We start from the raw sequence: 20,820 nt of genomic DNA on the forward strand, positions 1-20,820 counted from the left end.
GAAACCAACGTACACCGCTGTATATGTAGCACTACAGCTGACATACACAGCTGCAGAGTGCAGTGCAGGCGAGCCCTGAACGAAAGCATTTGCATCTCCGGTTGCAGCCTTTCTTGCAGGAACACTGGGTCAGTTCCTGACAGCTGGCTGCAATAGGTGGAAGCGTTGTCCAACAGATCTGCCATATGTCTCCCTTCTGATTCCATCCCTAGTCGGCAGGACTGACGACTTCTGGATTGGTTACTGTTGCTTGACCCCATATGATACCAGCCTGGTAAGCAGCGCGTTTTGCGTGTTCCATGAGGGCTGCACTGGTTGGTGGGATCGCATCATAGGACCTCTGCTTACGGGCAAAGAGATTCAGCCTTGCCTCGTCAACACCGGTAGCTGCACTTGATCTGTCATACATGACGACAACAAAATTCTCCAGCTTCTGCAGGTCATCTTCAGAAACCTCTGTTGGACAGTTGCTGAGTTTTGTAAAGGTTTTAGAAACCTCATCACAGACTTCCCAAGTCAGCCATGCAGATTTCTTTCCCTTCCCATGGAAAGACGAGACCACGTCACAGCCTGTGAATGCATGGAAATACAGGATCCCACTGGCTTTCTCAGGTCCTATCGCGGAAACTACCTCATGGACTGGTATCCATCGAGCATTGGCTCCCTGCTCAAAGGCAATCCACATTTTTTCAAGACCAAGGCCTCTGCAGGGATGGCAGCTTAGACACTGCTATGACGAGCACGTCAGTATCATTGGCTTTGATGACAAGTGACTTGCTACCCTCTGCAGTTGCATCTCTTCCATGTACAAATATCCGGGTATCAGCTTCTTCATGACAGCATGGGGCCGCAGCATCTAAGGATTTGATTTTGTTGCTGATGACATCTTCTCCTTTTGTCACGATGACCATACTTGTGGTTCCAGCCTGACATATTTTCTCTGCGAGAAAGTGGAAGAGCTCAGTTTTGTTGTCGTCATCCCGCAGGAAGCTTCTCCAGTTTGTTGGGGTCCTGCTGGTTCCAGTCACTCTTCTTCTGATCCCTTGACCTGTTTTTGACCTGGTTTCAGATTTCAGACTAGACTTCTTGTACACATCAAAGATGACATCGACTCGCTTGAATTTGGTGCCAAAGGATTCCACTTTTGGTAGGATGTCTTCTTTTGCATAGTCATTGAAAGTCTTCGGGCTGCGTGGAGGTAGGGAATTGATGAGCGCTGATCCATCAATGATGATGGTGTCAGCCTTTGGTTCGCTATCAGGCAATGTCACCAGGGCCTGAAGAATTTCAGTTAGCTGTGACTTCTGGCACATACGAAGCCTGCCGTTGTCACTGAGAGATCCAGGTGCTGACTGGTTCTCATACTTGAAGAATTCTTGCAAGTCACACTGTCTGTTTTGGCAGGATATGAAGAGCCGGGAGAACAAGTGACAGTCATCTTTAAGCACTTTCTCCTTGGAGCTGCTGGCTGCCTGCTCGTGCTTGAAGAAAGAAGCCTTGTTCTTTTTGATTGGCTGATAAAATGTGCATTCTTCTTCATTCTCCAAGGCCTCCATAAATGACTGGAACTTCTCCTTGCCTCTCTCATGATGACTACCAACCAGTTCAGCTAGTGCTGGATCTGCAATGTTCTTTGTGTCAAGTGCCAGCAAATCAGCAGACTCTTCTTGGAAAGGGTTGCCCATCTCTTTTATCACACTGAACAGTGCCTCCACCCTCTCAAGGAAAGATGTCTGGGCACTTAAGGTCTGTTCATGGTGTTTGGTGCTGATGGTTGCGTCTTTCACACCAGAAATAGCCTCATATGCAAAGACTAGATGGCTCACTTCAGGTCCAGCCACCATCCATCTCCGAAGTGCCCCTGGGTCCTCTGTTAGTCCAATGGCTCCTCCATCACCCTTGATGGCTGCGTTGTTCTGTTCATGGGCTTGGTCAATGGCCATGGCAGAGAAATCTCTTCTGGACTTGTGGACAACAAAGTTTCCTTTGTGAAACTCTCTGGCTACTTCTTGATGCTGCTTCTCAAGAGACATCATGTCTCTGAAATGAACTGGAAGCCACCGAGCATAATTCACGTTGTTATTTGCAAAGAAGTAGGGGATCAGTTCTGAGAGTGCTTCACGGTACAGGTCAAAGTTTCCTTCCCTGAAGGAGCGTATCAACAGGAGCAGAACCAGCTCCATGTCCAAAACCAGATCCCAGAACTGGAATTGTGGACTCTGAGGTCTCCGCTGCTCACACCAGTCTTCAAAGGAGAGCGTAGGTCTGTCAGTCTCCTCAGAGTAGTAGTCTTGGTAGGCTTCTTTCTTCAGTTTATACAGGCTGCATGCTGTGATCTGGTGGGCCAATCTTGTCCTGGTGATACTTGACACAGTCAGGAATGACTCAGCTGTACCAGATGAGGCCACCCCTGCTTCAGCGATAGCACTGGTCCAGCCACTTTGTTCCAGTAGTTTTCCAAGGGAACCAAGAGCAGCCTTCTCTATGTGAAGTCCCCCAAACATGATAACAAATTGGTCCTCTCCATACTCAGGCCACTGCCACTGAATTTGTTTTGCTAGTGCAAATAGTGGTTGGTCAGCAGCTATGACCGGCATCTGCCCTGGGTTGAGGAAAGCAACTGTATCTCGAATCTTCCCCATGGCATGTTTGATTGTTGCAACCGAGTGAGCCTGGTCTCGTATCAAAGGCAACAGTGATGTCATGCTCACTTGAAAAGGTTGGCTCCTCTTCTGTGCTGCATGGTGGGCTGCCCATGTGATACTGAGAGTATCACCCACTCTCTCAGTGACAGACACCTCATCAAGCCACCTGTACTCTTCCTTCAGGTGTGGCTGGATTGAATGTAGTGCTTGGTATAATTTTCTTGGCACAGCTGGAGGTTTTGGGTTCTTAGTAAGGTACGCTGGTTTAACATTGGTGAATGCTTCAGGAAGCTCAGGAACTTTCTTCACCCTGTAATCTCCACTGAGCTTCACTGGCTCTCGTTCCTCACCAGGATGTTCAGGGCTTGGGTGTTGGAACAGAGACATACTGGTACCATGAAAGAAGTTTGAGCTGTAGTTGCTGTTGGGTTGTGGTCGATGTTGTCCACCGCGGACGTTGTGAACACCTGCTTCCTCAACACTGGTGGACAACTCCATCATCCACGTACTGAGCTACAACAGCTTCTCCAAGCTGGGCTGAGATTTCTAAGACTCTATCATAGGTGATGCTGAGTCCATTGTCATGGAGCATGTCTATGAGCTGCCTCTTCCTTGTTTTTGCAAACACAGACATGCCCATGTACACAACAAATGGTGTCTCCCGGTCCTTGGAATGTCTGTGGACGTGAGATCCGGCCTTGTATTTGGCAAAACAATTGTACTGTAAGAGCTGAGCCATTGCAAGGTCAGACTTTGAGGCTCCATGTTGGAGTTGTGACTTGATGTCTGCTCCATGCTCAATCATACAAATAAACTGAAGCAGTGATGATGGGACAGCATCTTCTAGGCACCCATCATGGAACGTGCCATTCCACTGTGATTTGTGTTGAAGCATTTCACGTCTGATCATCCCAGCAGCCTTTGCAAGATGAACAGCTTCTCCATATTTGCTTGCTTGTGCAAGAATTGACCCTACATCCTTCTTAAAGGCCAGTAGGACATCACATCCATGATGTTCAGCTTGTAGATCGGGGATGTGTTGAAGCAGCTGGTCCTTCAGTCGGGTAGCATGAACATCATGACTGTTGATGCCAAGCTGCTCCAGCCTCTGCCTGTAGAGCATACATAGGTCGGCAAGTCGGAAGACTGATGGAGCTGAACTCTCACTTGCAGATTTTGTCTCAATGATGTATGTTACCAGTTCAGAGAAGGCAATTGGATATGCATCCCTCTTTCCTACCTCAGAGTTTTCTGCTTCCCTCAGCTCTTCAGCACGCAGGTGAGCTCGTTCTCGGTTGTAGAGACCAGCCAAGCATGCACTGTGGTACTCCAGTTCCTGCGCCACCACATCTCCAGCACTCAGTTTGGCAAGCAGCTTTCCATCATTGAGAGTCTTTGCACACTTGTTGACCCTCTTGTTCAGTTTCATGGTCATAGCTTGTCTAAAGTCATCCAGATCTCCCTCCTCCTCACATATAAAACATTCTATCCGTTTGGGGTCTGACAATCTCCGTGGTATTTTGTTGCTGCCGCTGCTGCTGTTCTCATCCATCGCAGGAGACGTTTTCTTTTCTGCCCTTTGTAACTTACTGTTGCTGAACAGAAGCCTGCAACTAGCATGGTACTGTGCTTGATTTTTCCTCAGGGTTGCCTCTATCCCACTGCCGTCATCAAGCCTTCGTGGGTCCATCTTGATTGGTAGTGCATTCACTGCATGAAATAGAGGAATATTCCTCCCTAAGAGGCTGTATCCATCCTCTACCCTTCGGGCAGGATTTGCAAGTGGAGATGTGAGGCATTCACTTTTCTCTGTTTGACAGAGGCAACACTTGGTCCAGTTGGTCTGCCATGATGCAGTCTCACCTTTGGTATTTAAAGCCATTCTGATGACCGGGGCCGAGTGTTTATCCTTTTACCAACCTGTATGTTAGAAAGGCCAGAGACTTTAGCAGATTGTGCACGCGCAGAGATCCGTTGCCCAGCAACCTCTTGTGTTTGAGTTAGTTCGCGGCAAAACACCAGAAGAGTCTGCACGGTGTTAGTTTGGCTGTTAGTGTATTAGTGTATTAATAAATGTAAGATCTGTTACATATTATTATATGTTAGACCTGTGTAATAGTTATAAGCTTTCTTGTATATGTATTATTTGTAGCGTGAGTTGGGTTTTTTATTCCTACCGTGAATATGCTCGTTAATGGCAGTTAAGCTATAATTAGATTACTAAAGCGAATTTAAATGACCACTAGATGGCGGTATAATCACCACTATTTATTGTCATAACCTATTTGCTGTGTGTCAGATATATGTATATATTAATGCATGGCATACTCCCTCAAACACAGAGCAGTGCCATGTCGGCACTAGCAACTTCTTGGAGCCATAGAGTTAGGTAAGTACTGAGGACCAGTGCCTGGATTCCATCAGGAGAATGTGGCTGACTGATGAAACAAAGGTCCTACCTCTACTACAACACCCTACACCCTATGCACTAAATGTAAAAAGATTTGGATTTGAAAGATCACAAGATCATTCAAATCCATAAAGTACATGGATTTATATGAGAAAAACCATTTTCGGCAGACACATTTGGCTTCCATATTGAAAAATGGCCGCCATCTTGGATTTTTGAATGGCACGTCAGGCAGATTTTCTAAGTAGACCCTTGGGAACCACTATGCCAAATTTGGTGCTTGTATCACATTTTGCACAATTTCAATGAAAAATGGCTGTTATCTGCCCTACTACATCTGGGATTTGAAGGCTGACCAAGACCTGACCAGGTACCTCCAAATCTCCCCTTCCATACTGTAATAAAGAATCAGAAGACAAGAAAATAAACATTAGGACTGTCAATTAATGAACATTTCTAGAACATGTAGAACTCAAAGATTATTTTGTTTATCAGTTAAGAAAGGATGCTGGTCCTCTGGCCATTGTGTTTGGTCATATTGAAAAGAGAAAAAGGCATAGCCATAAATACAGTTAATAGGACGGGAGGGGACAGGCTGTTAGCTCCGGTTAGCCCTTTAGCATCGAGCTAGCGGAGCTTCTGTCATTCAAATAACTCGGACATGTTGTTTAAAACCTATAACACCCAATTTATTAAAATATCCGGACATAATCGGGCTCTCTCCCATAAGTACAGTTAATAGGACGGGAAGAGACAGGCTCTGTTAGCCCCGGTTAGCGCGATGCTAAAGAGCAGCTCCACCGGAGCATGCCACCTCAACAGGTGCAAGTTAGCCTCGGGTTTGATATTCGCCGGATATTCGGTTTACCACCCAATCGGATTCATCAACATAAGTGCAATACATTACGGGCTTAGTATGTTGAGGACGGTTTAGGACACCGTATCGCGAAAAATCACAAACACATGTTGGTGCCATCAATGTCTGTGCCATCAATGTCTGTGCAACAACGTCATCTACGTTCTGGCTGCTACCTGTTTTAGGGACCGTCAACAAATTACACTCACCGACTGGTGGCAGAGACGTTACCATGGAATTGTTTCAGGAAATTAATCACACAAATATAATGCAATATAGTTCATCATAATGCAGTTAATAGTTTAATATTCAACAAAAATCGACTAAACTATATTTGAAATTATTAATTGCATCCCGTTTAACAATAATGCAATATATTAGCAAAGTTACCTGCAGTAAGTAGCAGCCCACCATTGGCAACTACTAATACAATCAGGTGCAAAATGTATTTTTTTGTGATTTTTATGTTATTTTATATGATTTATTTCCAGAAACAATTCCATGGTAACGTCTCTGCCACCAGACGGTGAGTGTAACTTGTTGAAGGTCCCTAAAACAGGTAGCAGCCAGAACGTAAATTAAGTTGTTGCACAGACATCGATGGCGACAACATGTGTTTGTGATTTTCGCGATACGGTGTCCTAAACCGAATCCGATTGGGTGGTAAACCGAATATCCGGCGAATATCAAACCCGAGGCTAACTTGCACCTGTTGAGGTGGCATGCTCCGGTGGAGCTGCTCTTTAGCATCGCGCTAACCGGGGCTAACAGAGCCTGTCTCTTCCCGTCCTATTAACTGTACTTATGGGAGAGAGCCCGATTAAATCCGGATATTTTAATAAATTGGGTGTTATAGGTTTTAAACAACATGTCCGAGTTATTTGAATGACAGAAGCTCCGCTAGCTCGATGCTAAAGGGCTAACCGGAGCTAACAGCCTGTCCCCTCCCGTCCTATTAACTGTATTTATGGCTATGCCTTTTTTTCTTTTCAATATGACCAAACACAATGGCCAGAGGACCAGCATCCTTTCTTAACTGATAAACAAAATAATCTTTGAGTTCTACATGTTCTAGAACTGTTCATTAATTGACAGTCCTAATGTTTATTTTCTTGTCTTCTGATTCTTTATTGCAGTATGGAAGGGGAGATTTGGAGGTACCTGGTCAGGTCTTGGTCAGCCTTCAAATCCCAGATGTGGAGACTGCAGGGATACCTCACAGAGAAGACACTAAAGAGTCATCTATCATTCATCGAGTGGACTCATTCAGGGCTCCAGAGTGCGCCTAATTTGGGCGCACATGCGCCTAGAATTCAGGGTAGTGCGAGCAAATATTTTATTTGGGCGCACCGGTGCGACTGAAAATGTATCTGGTATAATTATTATTTTTTTATTTTTTACAGAGCAGTCTATTCATAATATTGTAATAACCACGGAAGAGGCATTGAATGAAGTATTGATTAGACAGCGATTATTAGATACCTAATAAACCGGCGTTGGAACATGCAAGACCGGTAACAATAGCAACGCCGGTAAACAAACCCGCGAAGCCCAATCCAGGGGCCTGTACTACGAAGCTCGATTAGAGGGTTAGCGAGGTATGTTGAGCTGAAAGCCTGGGTTAGCTGTACCATGACAGTCGATCTCTCTAAGCGTCGCTGTATCACCATTGGTGACTTACGCTCGCAACCAAACCTGGTCGGGAGCAGCTTTTCAGCGAGTCTACCCGGGGATCGGCTACTTATATCGGCGTGCGCAGCTTCCTAGCCCCTCCTCGGATAATGACGTCACCATTTGTGGGTGTTCCCTCGGCGCACTTATCGTACAGGCGTCTCTCCGGAGACAGAGGGTTTTTCGGGACAGAACCGATCCCTTTGCATTGTCTGACGATATTCTTTATGAGAGATACAGATTCGGCATTTATTTAAGGCATTTATTTAATGGTCAAAATATTATTAATCACTGGCGTAAATATAACGACGGTGCAACCGGTGCAGCTGCCCGGTTGCTCCCCCCCCCCCCCCCCCGTCAACAACTCAGCGCAAGGCAGGCACGGTCCAACGCCCCCCCCCCTAAACCCCCCCCCCCGTCAACAACTCAAAACTTGGGTGCACCATAAATACGTGCTGGTGCACCCAAATCAAAAATGTAGGCGCACCAGTGCACCCAAGGAAAAAGTTAGTCTGGAGCCCTGTCATTGGTTTGCGAATGACCACAAAGATGCTCCCATAGGCAGATTGCTGCATGGCATTCACCACTTATTCAAATTGTAGAGGTTGAAGCAGTCTTCCTTGTGGTCACTTAACACTATAACACTGTCATGTGTTTTATGAAAACACCATCAGTAACATTTAAATTGAGTTGATGTGGACGGCTCTTTTTTTTGTCCGATTTCTTCAGTGTTCAGTGCCTGTTTGTGAGATATGCATTGTTTGAAAGATAAGCCTTTGATTTTGTTTAATTTTAATATGCCTTTCATCAACAGTGGTTTGGGGTTTTATAACAACAATTAAAGTGCTTAACTACTGGTGAACGATGTTGCAGAACATATATGGTTTGTGTTGATTGCATGAAAAAGGGAATAACCAGTTACAACTTATATGGTAAGAGCCTGGTAATACCATGGAAACAAACGAGGCTTCCTTTTACAGTACAGTTTCGGCTTACTTACTGGGTAAATTGTCGTGTTTTACTTGGTAATGTCGCAGAACGTACATGGTACCAGTTTGTGTTGACTGCATGGAAAAGGGAATAATGTATTACAATTGATATGGTAAGAACCTGGTAATACCATGGAAACAAACGAGGCTTCCTTTTACAGTACAGTTTCAGCTTACTGTGGCGACCCTGGTGAGTCTTTGACTCCACCTTTGCTTTGACTCCACCCTGGCTGTTTGGTTTGCCTGTTCTCTCTCTCTCTCTTAATAGGTGATGCAGTTCAGGTGTGCCTGTGTTGGCAGCAGGTTAAAAGCCTGCTTTCACAACAGTCATGGTCGCTCCCTCCTCCCGGCGTGTTGGTTTTCTTTGTCCTTTGTTTGGTTACACACAGACTGACTTTTGCATGACGCTTTGGGTTACTTTACATTTAACTGATTTACACCACACTTCTTTATCTTTATTCTATTTAATTATATGTAAAATTATCTTCTTACTATAATAAATTATTTTATTATTGTAAAACGGCGTGGTCTCCCCCATTTCGTGTTGCATGCTAGAGCCAGCATGTGACATATGGGGGCTCGCCCGGGATCCATTTTCCAACATTTGGTAAGGTAACTTAATTGTAAGTATGCTTTGTTTTGACTTGGCTGTATAGTTTAATTGGCTTTTGGATTGTACTGACGGGAATAAATTGCCTGTGCAATCAAATTATCAGAAAATGGGGAGACACACGCTAAGTTTGTAGTTGGTAAATGATAATTTAGTGTTTTGGTGTTCATTGAGATTTCGTTGTTAATTTGGTTTGATAGTGGTTTGCTTTGGTTGATTTGCCGAGGAGGAGGAGTGCCATTTGGGAGGCTACCTGCGGTTTCTGACGTTTGCGTTGCAGGTATGCGAATTGGGTGCAGGTGTAGTGGTAACTGTGGGGGGGTGGTAGGTTAGATTCTACCGGAGCACACGTGAACCCTCGCTAGGAATAGAGCGCTTACCGCTGTTTGTTGTTTTGGTTTGTTATTTTTGAGAAAATCCTGGTCCGAAGTTTTTAACTTCTGTCAGGGGCACGCTTCGTACAGTGGTAAAACATTGTAGCGAGTTCAGCGTTAACCAGTCGTCCCAAGGACGGCACTTCTCAGAAGAGTTAGCCAGGACAGTTAGCTTCTTTGGGCAATGGCGGAGCCAAAGGGGTGGCCGGGGTGGCACTGGACACCCCTGAAATCTGATTGGCCACCCTAAAATTTAATTCGCTACCTGCGGTGCCTTCTTTTTAATCGACGAGGAAGAGAGAATATTTCCCACAGCTCACCAGTCAAACGAGAGACTGACTAGTCTGCGGCGATTGGCGAAAGCGCCATATTGAAGTAAGTTTTAAGGTTTAGCATTGGGTTTGGTTTCCTGAACAACTATATGAAAGTTGACTCGCTGTGTAGATGCATATTGGAAAATTGGCTCCATAACAGACAGTTAATCAGATAAGAGAGATCGGTTCCCAACCTAGCCTGTCGTAAGTTACAGTGTTTAGCTAATGTGGGGTAACTAGTACAGATGTCAGTGGAGGACATTTCCGGTATTTTGAATATTGAGCCCACTCTGGTTTGTGTCTAGGATGAAATGGAGTGGTTGACACCGAAATTTGAGCCTCTGTGTCGGTGACATAATTCAAACTTTCCAGAACTTTCTGTGTGGGGGTAGAAGGGTGCTTCATGCAGGATCTACCGGGATGCTCTCTCCCCTTGAAGCCGTTTCTTGGTGATCATTAACTCAAAGGGGAAGTACAGGAAGGAAGGCGATAAAACAATGTTCAACACTGATTGTGTGTGTGTGTGTGTGTGTGTGTGTGTGTGTGTGTGTGTGTGTGTGTGTGTGTGTGTGTGTGTGTGTGTGTGTGTGTGTGTGTGTGTGTGTGTGTGTGTGTGTGTGTGTGTGTGTGAGAAAGAAAGAAAGAAATTGAGCTGCAGAGACACTGGCTATTCATAGTATGTTAAAGAAATCTTGTGAAGTAACCCTAGTGGACCACACTATCTGCCACATTGTAGAACTCGTGGTTTTTCCTCTAATCAGCAATCATAGGATTCATTCATGCTCCTTAGATGCCATGTTAGGGTTGCACACACATTTTCAGTCATGGTCTACGGACCCCCTGAAGTAGCCATGGCCACCCCCTGGCCACCACCCTGGCCACCACATGTATAAAACTCTAGTTCCGCCACTGTCTTTGGGCTAGGTATTCAGGGCGCCAGTGGACTGCGTATGAAGACACACTTTTCAGTGGGAATTAGCGCCGACAATCAATGGATGATTTCACCTGGATGCATGGGAGTATTTTGGTTAGTGGCTTGCGGATGTGGTTAGTGTTTGTTTTTGTTAGACTATAAATTAGTTTGCTACTGTTAGCGTTCACTGTGCAAGTTGTTTAACTTGTAGCGGAGTACCGCATTGTTTGTGGAACGTCCACTGGTCTATTTTTAGATAGACTGACGTTCGTTGTACCGTGGTAAAGTTGGTTTTATATTGGACGTTGGATATTCGACACATTCGAAAAATCTATTTAGCACTTGCTTTGATATACGAATTTGTGTCTAACCAACTTAGATGTGTTATTACAAGGCCTGTCTATGTAAAGCAAAAAATGTTTTACAAAAAAACATCTTTTGTTTTTATATCATTTTTAATGTTGATAAATGCTTTAAAACGATTATGTACTATTACTATTTACTTACCCTTTTCAAAACACAGAGGGTGAACTCAGCTATCTGCCCTACACATAACACAAAGCTTATTCTCTAAAAAAAAAACACCCTTTCATCTTAGATAATTTTTTAATGTTAAATGCTATAAATCTATTATGCGGCTTGACCTTTTGACCTACCCATATCAAAACACGTGTGATGAACCCATCTAACTGCCCCACACATAACACAAAGCTTATTTTTTCCAAAAACCAACCTTTTGATTTTATACAATTTTTTTAATGTTAAAAAAGGCTATAAATCTATTATGCGGCTTGACCTTTTGACCTACCCATATCAAAACACATCTGGTGAACCCATCTAACTGCCCCACACATAACACAAAGCTTATTTTCTCAAAATACCTACCCATTGATTTTATATATTTTTTTTACTCAGAAAAAGCTATAAATCTATTATGCGGCTTGACCTTTTGACCTACCCATATCAAAACACATGTGATGAACCCATCTAACTGCCCCACACATAACACAAAGCTTATTTTTTCCAAAAACCCACCTTTCGATTTTATACAATTTTTTTATTGTTAAAAAAGGCTATAAATCTATTATGCGGCTTGACCTTTTGACCTACCCATATCAAAACACATCTGGTGAACTCAGCTAACTGCCCCACACATAACACAAAGCTTATTTTCTCAAAATACCTACCCTTTGATTTTATATATATTTTTTAACGTTAAAAAAATTGTATAAAATCAAAAGGTGGGTTTTTGGAAAAAATAAGCTTTGTGTTATGTGTGGGGCAGTTAGATGGGTTCATCACACTTGTTTTGATATGGGTAGGTCAAAAGGTCAAGCCGCATAATAGATTTATAGCCTTTTTTAACATTAAAAAAATAGTATAAAATCAAAAGGTGGGTTTTTGGAAAAAATAAGCTTTGTGTTATGTGTGGGGCAGTTAGATGGGTTCGTCACACGTGTTTTGATATGGGTAGGTCAAAAGGTCAAGCCGCATAATAGATTTATAGCTTTTTCTGAGAGTAAAAGAAAATATATAAAATCAAAGGGTAGGTTTTTTGAGAAAATAAGCTTTGTGTTATGTGTGGGGCAGTTAGATGGGTTCACCAGATGCGTTTTGATATGGGTAGGTCAAAAGGTCAAGCCGCATAATAGATTTATAGCCTTTTTTAACATTAAAAAAATAGTATAAAATCAAAAGGTGGGTTTTTGGAAAAAATAAGTTTTGTGTTATGTGTGGGGCAGTTAGATGGGTTCATCATACTTGTTTTGATATGGGTAGGTCAAAAGGTCAAGCCGCATAATAGATTTATAGCCTTTTTTAACATTAAAAAAATAGTATAAAATCAAAAGGTGGGTTTTTGGAAAAAATAAGCTTTGTGTTATGTGTGGGGCAGTTAGCTGATTACAGCAGATGTGTTTTGATATGGGTAGGTCAAAAGGTCAAGCCGCATAATAGATTTATAGCCTTTTTTAACATTAAAAAAATAGTATAAAATCAAAAGGTGGGTTTTTGGAAAAAAGAAGCTTTGTGTTATGTGTGGGGCAGTTAGCTGATTACAGCAGATGTGTTTTGATATGGGTAGGTCAAAAGGTCAAGCCGCATAATAGATTTATAGCCTTTTTAACATTAAAAAAATTGTATAAAATCAAAAGGTGGGTTTTTGAAAAAAATAAGCTTTGTGTTATGTGTGGGGCAGTTAGCTGAGTTCACCAGATGTGTTTTGATATGGGTAGGTCAAAAGGTCAAGCCGCATAATAGATTTAAAGCCTTTTTTAACATTAAAAAAATTGTATAAAATCAAAAGGTGGGTTTTTGGAAAAAAGAAGCTTTGTGTTATGTGTGGGGCAGTTAGCTGAGTTCACCAGATGTGTTTCGATATGGGTAGGTCAAAAGGTCAAACCGCATAATAGATTTATAGCCTTTTTTAACATTAAAAAAATATTATAAAATCAATAGGTGGGTTTTTGGAAAAAAGAAGCTTTGTGTTATGTGTGGGGCAGTTAGCTGATTACAGCAGATGTGTTTTGATATGGGTAGGTCAAAAGGTCAAGCCGCATAATAGATTTATAGCCTTTTTTAACATTAAAAAAATTGTATAAAATCAAAAGGTGGGTTTTTGGAAAAAATAAGCTTTGTGTTATGTGTGGGGCAGTTAGCTGAGTTCACCAGATGTGTTTTGATATGGGTAGGTCAAAAGGTCAAGCCGCATAATAGATTTATAGCCTTTTTTAACATTCAAAAAATTGTATAAAATCAAAAGGTGGGTTTTTGGAAAAAATAAGCTTTGTTATGTGTGGGGCAGTTAGCTGAGTTCACCAGATGTGTTTTGATATGGGTAGGTCAAAAGGTCAAGCCGCATAATAGATTTATAGCCTTTTTTAACATTAAAAAAATTGTATAAACTCAAAAGGTGGGTTTTTGGAAAAAATAAGCTTTGTTATGTGTGGGGCAGTTAGATGGGTTCATCACACGTGTTTTGATATGGGTAGGTCAAAAGGTCGAGCCGCATAATAGATTTATAGCCTTTTTTAACATTACATTTTTTTATAAAATCAAATGGTTTTTTTTTTTTAAAGAAATAAGATTTGTTTTACATAGGTAGGCCTTGTATTAACACATCTAAGTTGGTTTGACACAAATTCGTCTATCGAATCCAGTGCTAAATAGATTTTTCGAATGTCGAATATCCAACGTCCAATATAAAACTAACTTTACCACGGTGTTCATTGTTTGGGTTTGCGTAGCCTATATGCTATTTGTAGGCTGTGCATGCGAACGCATCGGACATTCAAAGCCATTGTGTTGTGGAGTTGTTGCCTCCGTTGCTTTGTTTGTTAATAGTAACTTGTAACTTGTGTGAAGAACACTAGTAGTCTGTGCAAGTATTTTGTTACTTTGTGCCTCATTTTTGTTGGTTTAATTGTGTACCCCTCTGCTGTTTTTGGTCATTGGAAATTGAAGGTAGCCTGTGTTACTGTAGCGCCCATTAATTAATAGGTGGCGTAGCACCAAGCTACAGCTTTTTGAGCAGGGTTGAATTGGTTGGTATGTCGATGAGTTGGTTGGTATGGAGATGAGTTGGTTGGTATGGAGATGAGTTGCTGGGTAAATTGTCGTGTTTTACTTGGTAACGTCGCAGAACGTACATGGTACCAGTTTGTGTTGACTGCATGGAAAAGGGAATAATGTATTACAAATGATATGGTAAGAACCTGGTAATACCATGGAAACAAACGAGGCTTCCTTTTACAGTACAGTTTCAGCTAACTTACTGGGTAAATTGTCGTGTTTTACTTGGTAACGTCGCAGAACGTACATGGTACAAGTTTGTGTTGACTGCATGGAAAAGGGAATAATGTGTTACAAATTATATGGTAAGAACCTGGTAATACCATGGAAACAAACGAGGCTTCCTTTTACAGTACAGTTTCAGCTTAATTACTGGGTAAATTGGTGTGTTTTACTTGGCAATGTCGCAGAACGTACATGGTACAAGTTTGTGTTGACTGCATGGATAATGGAATGTATCTATTATAAATTATATGGTAAGAACCTGGTAATACCATGGAAACAAACGGCTTTGTACCCAGTATTTAAGAAGATGTACCATAAGGAAAACTGTTCCTGCAGAGGTTGTTACCAGGTAAGTAATTCCATAGTGGTAAATCGAATAAACCCTTTCTAAATGGGTGTAGCTACGAATAATAACTAAGAAAAAGTATTTTATTGGAAAGTACTATGCTAATTTCTAGATAGTACATCATTAACCTTGGGCTGTTAACAACATAAACCTTGGATAATAGGTGTTTCTAAGAATTGGTTGCCTAATTTCCTAGGAAGTACACAATATCGGAGTTATTACCAACCTAAAACAGTTACAACTACACGCTATTTAGTTGGGTTGATGGGTAATAGTGGAGGTTTTACTTAGTACTTCAGCTGTAATTCCTCTGTATTTACCTTCTTATTACCAGTGGTAATTACACAGTAATACACTATAATTTACCGGATAATTCCTCTGTATTTACCTTCTTATTACCAGTGGTAATTACCCAGTATTACACTATGATTTACCATGTATTTGCCGGGTAACTACCTCCGTATTTACCTTCTTATTAGCAATGATAACCCAGTAATACACTATGATTTACCATGTATGTACCTGGTAAATACCTAGTTATTAGGGGACTGTAAAAGGAAGGGTTACCAAGTCGGTATGATATAAACATGGAGCAACGGCGAACTCTAAGTGGAGTAGGTAAGCGAAAATTTTAAAAGAAACAAGAGAAGCTGCTGCCTTGCTACAGGTACCTCGTATTTCCAATTATAAAAAAAAAAAGAAAAAAACATTTTTTGCGATGCTTTCGGGAAATGGTGTGTAAACTGTTTGATGCTCGTACAACAAACTTCACAAACCACTTAGGCTAACGTTGCTTTTGGGAAACTGGGCCCAAGAATGGTGCGGTCGTCACACATGATGTGTGTGCATCTTTTTTAGGTACTGGTCTCGCATCGACGGTCTGATCCGCGACGCCCTGATCCTGCGGCGGGTGCGGGTCCACATGCTGGTCAGCTGCTGGGAGCACACCAACCCTCTAACCTTCAACTTCATCTGGTCCCTCCGTAGCCTCTGCATGGAGCAGAGCAACTGCTCCTTGGAGGCCGTGAGCAGCATGAGAGCATTATTTAATGAACCAAGTGCTATCCAAGTGCTATAACCAAGTTAACCCTATTGATGGGTCTTTCAATGTGTGTGTTTGTGTGTCCGTGCGTATTTGTGTGTGTGTAGAGGTTCTTCAGCCCGAGGGAACAGAGGGACGGCAGTTTGCAACGAATCAACCACAATAGGTTCATGGTGACAGATTCAGCAGTGTATTTAGGTAAGCTGATGAGGTAAAGTTCTACCTCCTCATTTAACCTGGATGAACACATGGACTACTACTTCATGTACCACATGATCCAGAGTCATTGTGTGGAATCTTCCCTAGTGTGGTTTTTTACTGTAAGCACATCTTCTGTTCTTCTTAAGGGGACATAATATGAAAACAGCACTTTTCCTGGGATTGGGGTGTTGTTATGGGTATATGGTGCTCCCACACGCATACAAACTTTGAAAAAAGTCTGTACATGATTTTTGAGTAAGATACGCATTTCTGGAAGCAGCCCGCCTCAAGCTACCAAACGAGCGATTCAGTTTCAGCGCCCCTTCCTACGTAGGAAGGGGCGCTCATTTGAATATGACCTCCCACTTCCCCACCCCCCTTCAATCAGAGTATAAGTAAGATACGGCCTATTGTGTTGCATGTTTGGAATTCATCATGTCGAGGATTCACAAGAGGTGTTCTGTTGTTGGCTGTATGGACGTCCACAAATCCCTCCTTCGTGTCAAGAGCGACGTGGATTGATTTCATTTTTGAAGGCGAAGTCCCGGCTACAGTTGGCAAAAACCTGTTGGTCTGTGCTAACCACTTTACGACTGACTGTTTCTCAAACTTCGGTCAGTACATGGAAGGATTAGCTGTGAAACTTTATCTCAACGAGGGGTCCCTTCCAACTTTGCGTGGAATACCTGCAGACGAGGGACATGTAAGTATACAAATAATTAGCTGTGTGTTTCTTTAGTAGATTAGCATGAACTTGTGCGTGTTGTGGCGTGAGTTTTTCCATTGAAAACGATGAAAGGCTAGGGAAAGCACATGCTGCAAAGCTACCAAGGATACATTCAGTGAGACAATGGGTGAACGTTGCAGTGACCATCGATGAGACTGCAAAACAGTTAACGGAATCTACATAACAAAGAAGTCATTCGATAGACATGGCCTGAATATCAGATTTCGTGGCTACAATGGCAATTCAAATACCAACGAAGCTCCGATCCAGAGAGAGGAAGGGAGGTATCTAAAGGTACAGGGAGAATGTATGCAATTCCTTTTAATGTGAATAGTAATTATATATACACGGTGAATATAATTTGTATATTATAGTTATGCTTGATATTAAAACGACCCAGAGCTATACATGCAAGATAAGGTTGACATCTTTTTTTTTTGATAGGCCTCAGAGCATCATGCATCATCGGCGTTACCTGCTACAAGGGATATTGGCTGCAATACTGAGCCACCTCAGAGACACCATGTTGGCACACAACTCTCTTTGAAGACTCTTCATTCACATTACAGAAGTGAAGGTTGGTAGTGTTTGTACTGTGGGGCCTGCCCGTAATTCCGACACCTCATTGTTCCGACGTCTCAATGGCCCGAAATATTTCCCATTAGATCGGCATGCCACTATGCCGACGGTTCAATGTTCCGAAAACGGAACCAATTGGTCCGAAGGTCCGTTTGTCCGACTTTCCAAAAGGAGGCGCATTAGGCCGACGGTTCAATATGCCTCTCTCTCTCCAAAATACAACATAGGCCTACATATCAAGTTCACGATGAATATTGGAGAGCAAAGTGACAGCGCTTCATTTCGACACGGTGTTTCAGCCCCATGGACAGAGAGCGTAGGTCTAATTCTACACGCGCGCGCGCGCACTGTATGGGGTATAAGTTTGACTAAATCAATACCAGCGAAATTATTTAGGCTAAAAGCCCACTGTAAACACAGGAAACAACACATATAGGCCCACACACAGCTACTAAAGATAAAGATTGTATTTGTTTTTCACTCACCGTTTGACTTCTTTACGGGAAAAGTATTAGTCCTTGTATAACGTGCGCTTCCTAAATTCACCTCTTGTGACCGTTCAAGCCCACAGCAACAGTCTGGCTTGGTGAAGTGCACTGCTGGAACTTAGCCTACATCGTCTTTTATTTTCGGTTTCATAATCACACATGTGGAATTGCGCCATGGCCTATTCGGCATATTGAACCGTCGGCCTAATGCGCCTCCTTTTTGAAAAGTGGGACAAACGGACCTTCGGACCAATGGGTTCCGTTTTCAGAACATTGAACCGCCGGCATAGTGGCATGTCGATCTAATGGGAAATATTTCGGACCATTGAGACGTCGGAACAATGAGGCGTCGGAATTACGGCATGGCACCTGTACTGTAACAGTGCAGTCATGTTTTATTCCTAAGAATGCCCTGCTATCATAAATATATAATTTTTGTTACAGCTGTCCAGGCTACTGGACAAAACCAAGGACTGCCAGAAAGTAAAGACGTGGATGCGAGCCATCAGAGACCACATCTATTGGACGGCGGCATCGTCAACAACTGGGCCGGGGAGAGTGACAAAATGGACCACCCTCCTGAACCATGTTCAGGATATTCATACTCACGATGACCCCCTCTTCCCAAAATGTCTACATCCAATTCGCAGCACAACAGACAAAAGTAGATGGCTCTCAGGAGGTTTGTCTCATTCTCTTTTCAAAACTGGTTTAACTATATTGATTAGCAGCAAGTCCAGTCATTACCAATAAGTAGGAATGTATGATATTTTTGTCTTTCAGCAACTCCTGCATTCTACAAGCTGGAGAAGGCGCTGACCAAGAAGACAGTCCTGAGGGATATAGCAAAGCTCAGTCCCCACCACCAGACGTCCTCTTTGGAGGCATTCCACGCCGTGATCCTGTGGTTCGCTCCTAAAAATGTGGTAGATCCATTTCTAGGAATGCTGTGCAGGTAAATTAAGCTGAGATTACTTGTTGTGAACATTTTCCCATTTCTTGCAATTATTTTCATGTTTAATTTTTCTTTTTAATGTCATAGACTCTACCTGGCTGCACTGCATTACAATGAGAATTCTGATAGAGGACAAGCCACTACGTCATCAGGGGATCTTATGTTCAGACTGACCTTTCCTAAGGCCAGTAAGGGAGAGTGCAGAGCCAAACCAGTGAAGACTGAGGCGACATTCCGTAAGTGTCAACTTTTTTTTTTATTCAGAAAATAAACATTATATTGAACATGAGACAAAGTACTGCAACTCGGGTACTTCCAACACAATAAATAAACAAATAAATACACATAAATACCTAAAAATATACCAAATATTCAAAGTGCAAAATGTCAATGCATGAACAGTTGTTCAATAATCTAGTAACTAGTGATTCCCTTTTGTGTGTATTGCACAGAGTATGTGAATGATTTGATGGACATGATCATGGAGAAGGTCTTTGTCGACCCAGCATCGTACAGAGCAGAGATTCTGAAGATAAACATCCCGCCGGAACTGTCTTCAGAATATGAGCATCCAGACAAGGTGGAGATCATCGCCAGCTATGTCTCCAGATTCAATCAAGGGAGGGTGGTTTGAAGCCTCCGTGTCTTCCATGGGCGTCAGGAAACTCCCGGTGTATACGAAGAACAACGCATGATGGGATAACAACCCGTATCTTCCGCCCAAGGAAGCCCCAGCACCAGCTCACAAAATTTCTATAGGCTAAATACCGGTAACGACTGAGAAAATGTAACATTGTTAGTCAACAGGTTCTACAATGTCAACATCTGTGTGTACATTTTCTCATTGAATTCAGTGAATTCTTCACTTATACTGTATTTAGATGCACAAATATTCATGACTACGTTCAATAAATGTATATTGTATCTGTACAATGTTTTATGTGAATTAATGCGTAATATGCAGTATCTGCTTATGAAAAAATTGGCTATATTTAAAATATGATGTGAACGATCAGACGATCGGTAAAGAGTAATAATGCGGCAGTGTTTGCCTTCACTGTTTGGCCTGGAAACGGACGGTAAATAACGCATACTCTACTGTGTACGTGCGTCACTGCCTTTGCAACTATTCTGACATACGCCCTGGATTTTAAGGTACTGTGCTTTCACCCACGCTACGTTTGGGATAACATGTTTAGAAGGAGGGAAAAAAAAGAAAAAGTGGCCCGGATCTTGTGTTACTGTGTGCTTACGTTCATGTTATGTATGGGCTAATATATACTTAGGGGGAACAAAAGAGAAGGGGACACATAGCTTTCCCATTACATGGATGTGCATATATATATATAATTATTATTTATTTTTTTAACGTCTAACTATTATTTTATAATATTTTTGTCCCCTTAGCCCTGCTTTTGCCTTCATGGCCTTTGTGTTAAGCTTGTTAATATAATATACATTACTGGGAGCCTTCTTAGCTAGAAGCAAGAAGATGATGTTCTACCGGAAGTTTTTGGAAATAGTGTTATGCCTGCAGCTTGCCTCAGGGAGAGGAACAAGTATAGGCTTAGTGTTAGTTATGTCTATGTCTGGGGTATGGGACAGGGTTATGGGATGGTACACCACTAGATTTATTTATTATTTTTATTATTTCTTTATCCCACTCTTTCTTAGTGAGGTCATTCATGAAGCTGTACACTTTTTTGTTGCGACCATTTATTTGCTTTACAGTTACTATTGCAATTCTATCCTTTTTCTGATTAACCATGGAACAAAGAACTAATGTAAGAAAGACTGATGTAAGATTTATTAGCTGGAACGTAAAAGGCTTGAATGGACCTGTAAAAAGAGCTAGAATATTCAATCACCTTAAATATTTAAAATGTGAAATTGCATTTCTTCACG

At 42.2% G+C, this 20,820-nt stretch overlaps 2 protein-coding genes across 2 annotated transcripts in view; both read left to right on the top strand.

Moving 5' to 3' along the window:
- Positions 1 to 20,820, top strand: part of LOC115560067 (inactive phospholipase D5) — a 188,147-nt gene that overhangs the window by 130,186 nt on the left and 37,141 nt on the right. Inside the window, exons 8-9 of the mRNA XM_030379363.1 lie at positions 15,782 to 15,947; positions 16,073 to 16,163. Of these exons, the coding sequence (XP_030235223.1) occupies positions 15,782 to 15,947; positions 16,073 to 16,163 (257 nt within the window). The remainder of the gene's footprint in view (positions 1 to 15,781; positions 15,948 to 16,072; positions 16,164 to 20,820) is intronic.
- Positions 16,249 to 19,918, top strand: LOC115560070 (uncharacterized). The gene is made up of 5 exons (XM_030379365.1): positions 16,249 to 17,470; positions 18,405 to 18,642; positions 18,744 to 18,915; positions 19,003 to 19,151; positions 19,368 to 19,918. The coding sequence occupies exons 2-5, from the start codon at positions 18,456 to 18,458 to the stop codon at positions 19,547 to 19,549; spliced, it is 690 nt and encodes a 229-aa protein (XP_030235225.1). The 5' UTR covers positions 16,249 to 17,470; positions 18,405 to 18,455; the 3' UTR covers positions 19,550 to 19,918.

This window comes from Gadus morhua, chromosome 15, assembly GCF_902167405.1.
Source record: "Gadus morhua chromosome 15, gadMor3.0, whole genome shotgun sequence".
Taxonomy (NCBI): Eukaryota; Metazoa; Chordata; class Actinopteri; order Gadiformes; family Gadidae; genus Gadus; species Gadus morhua.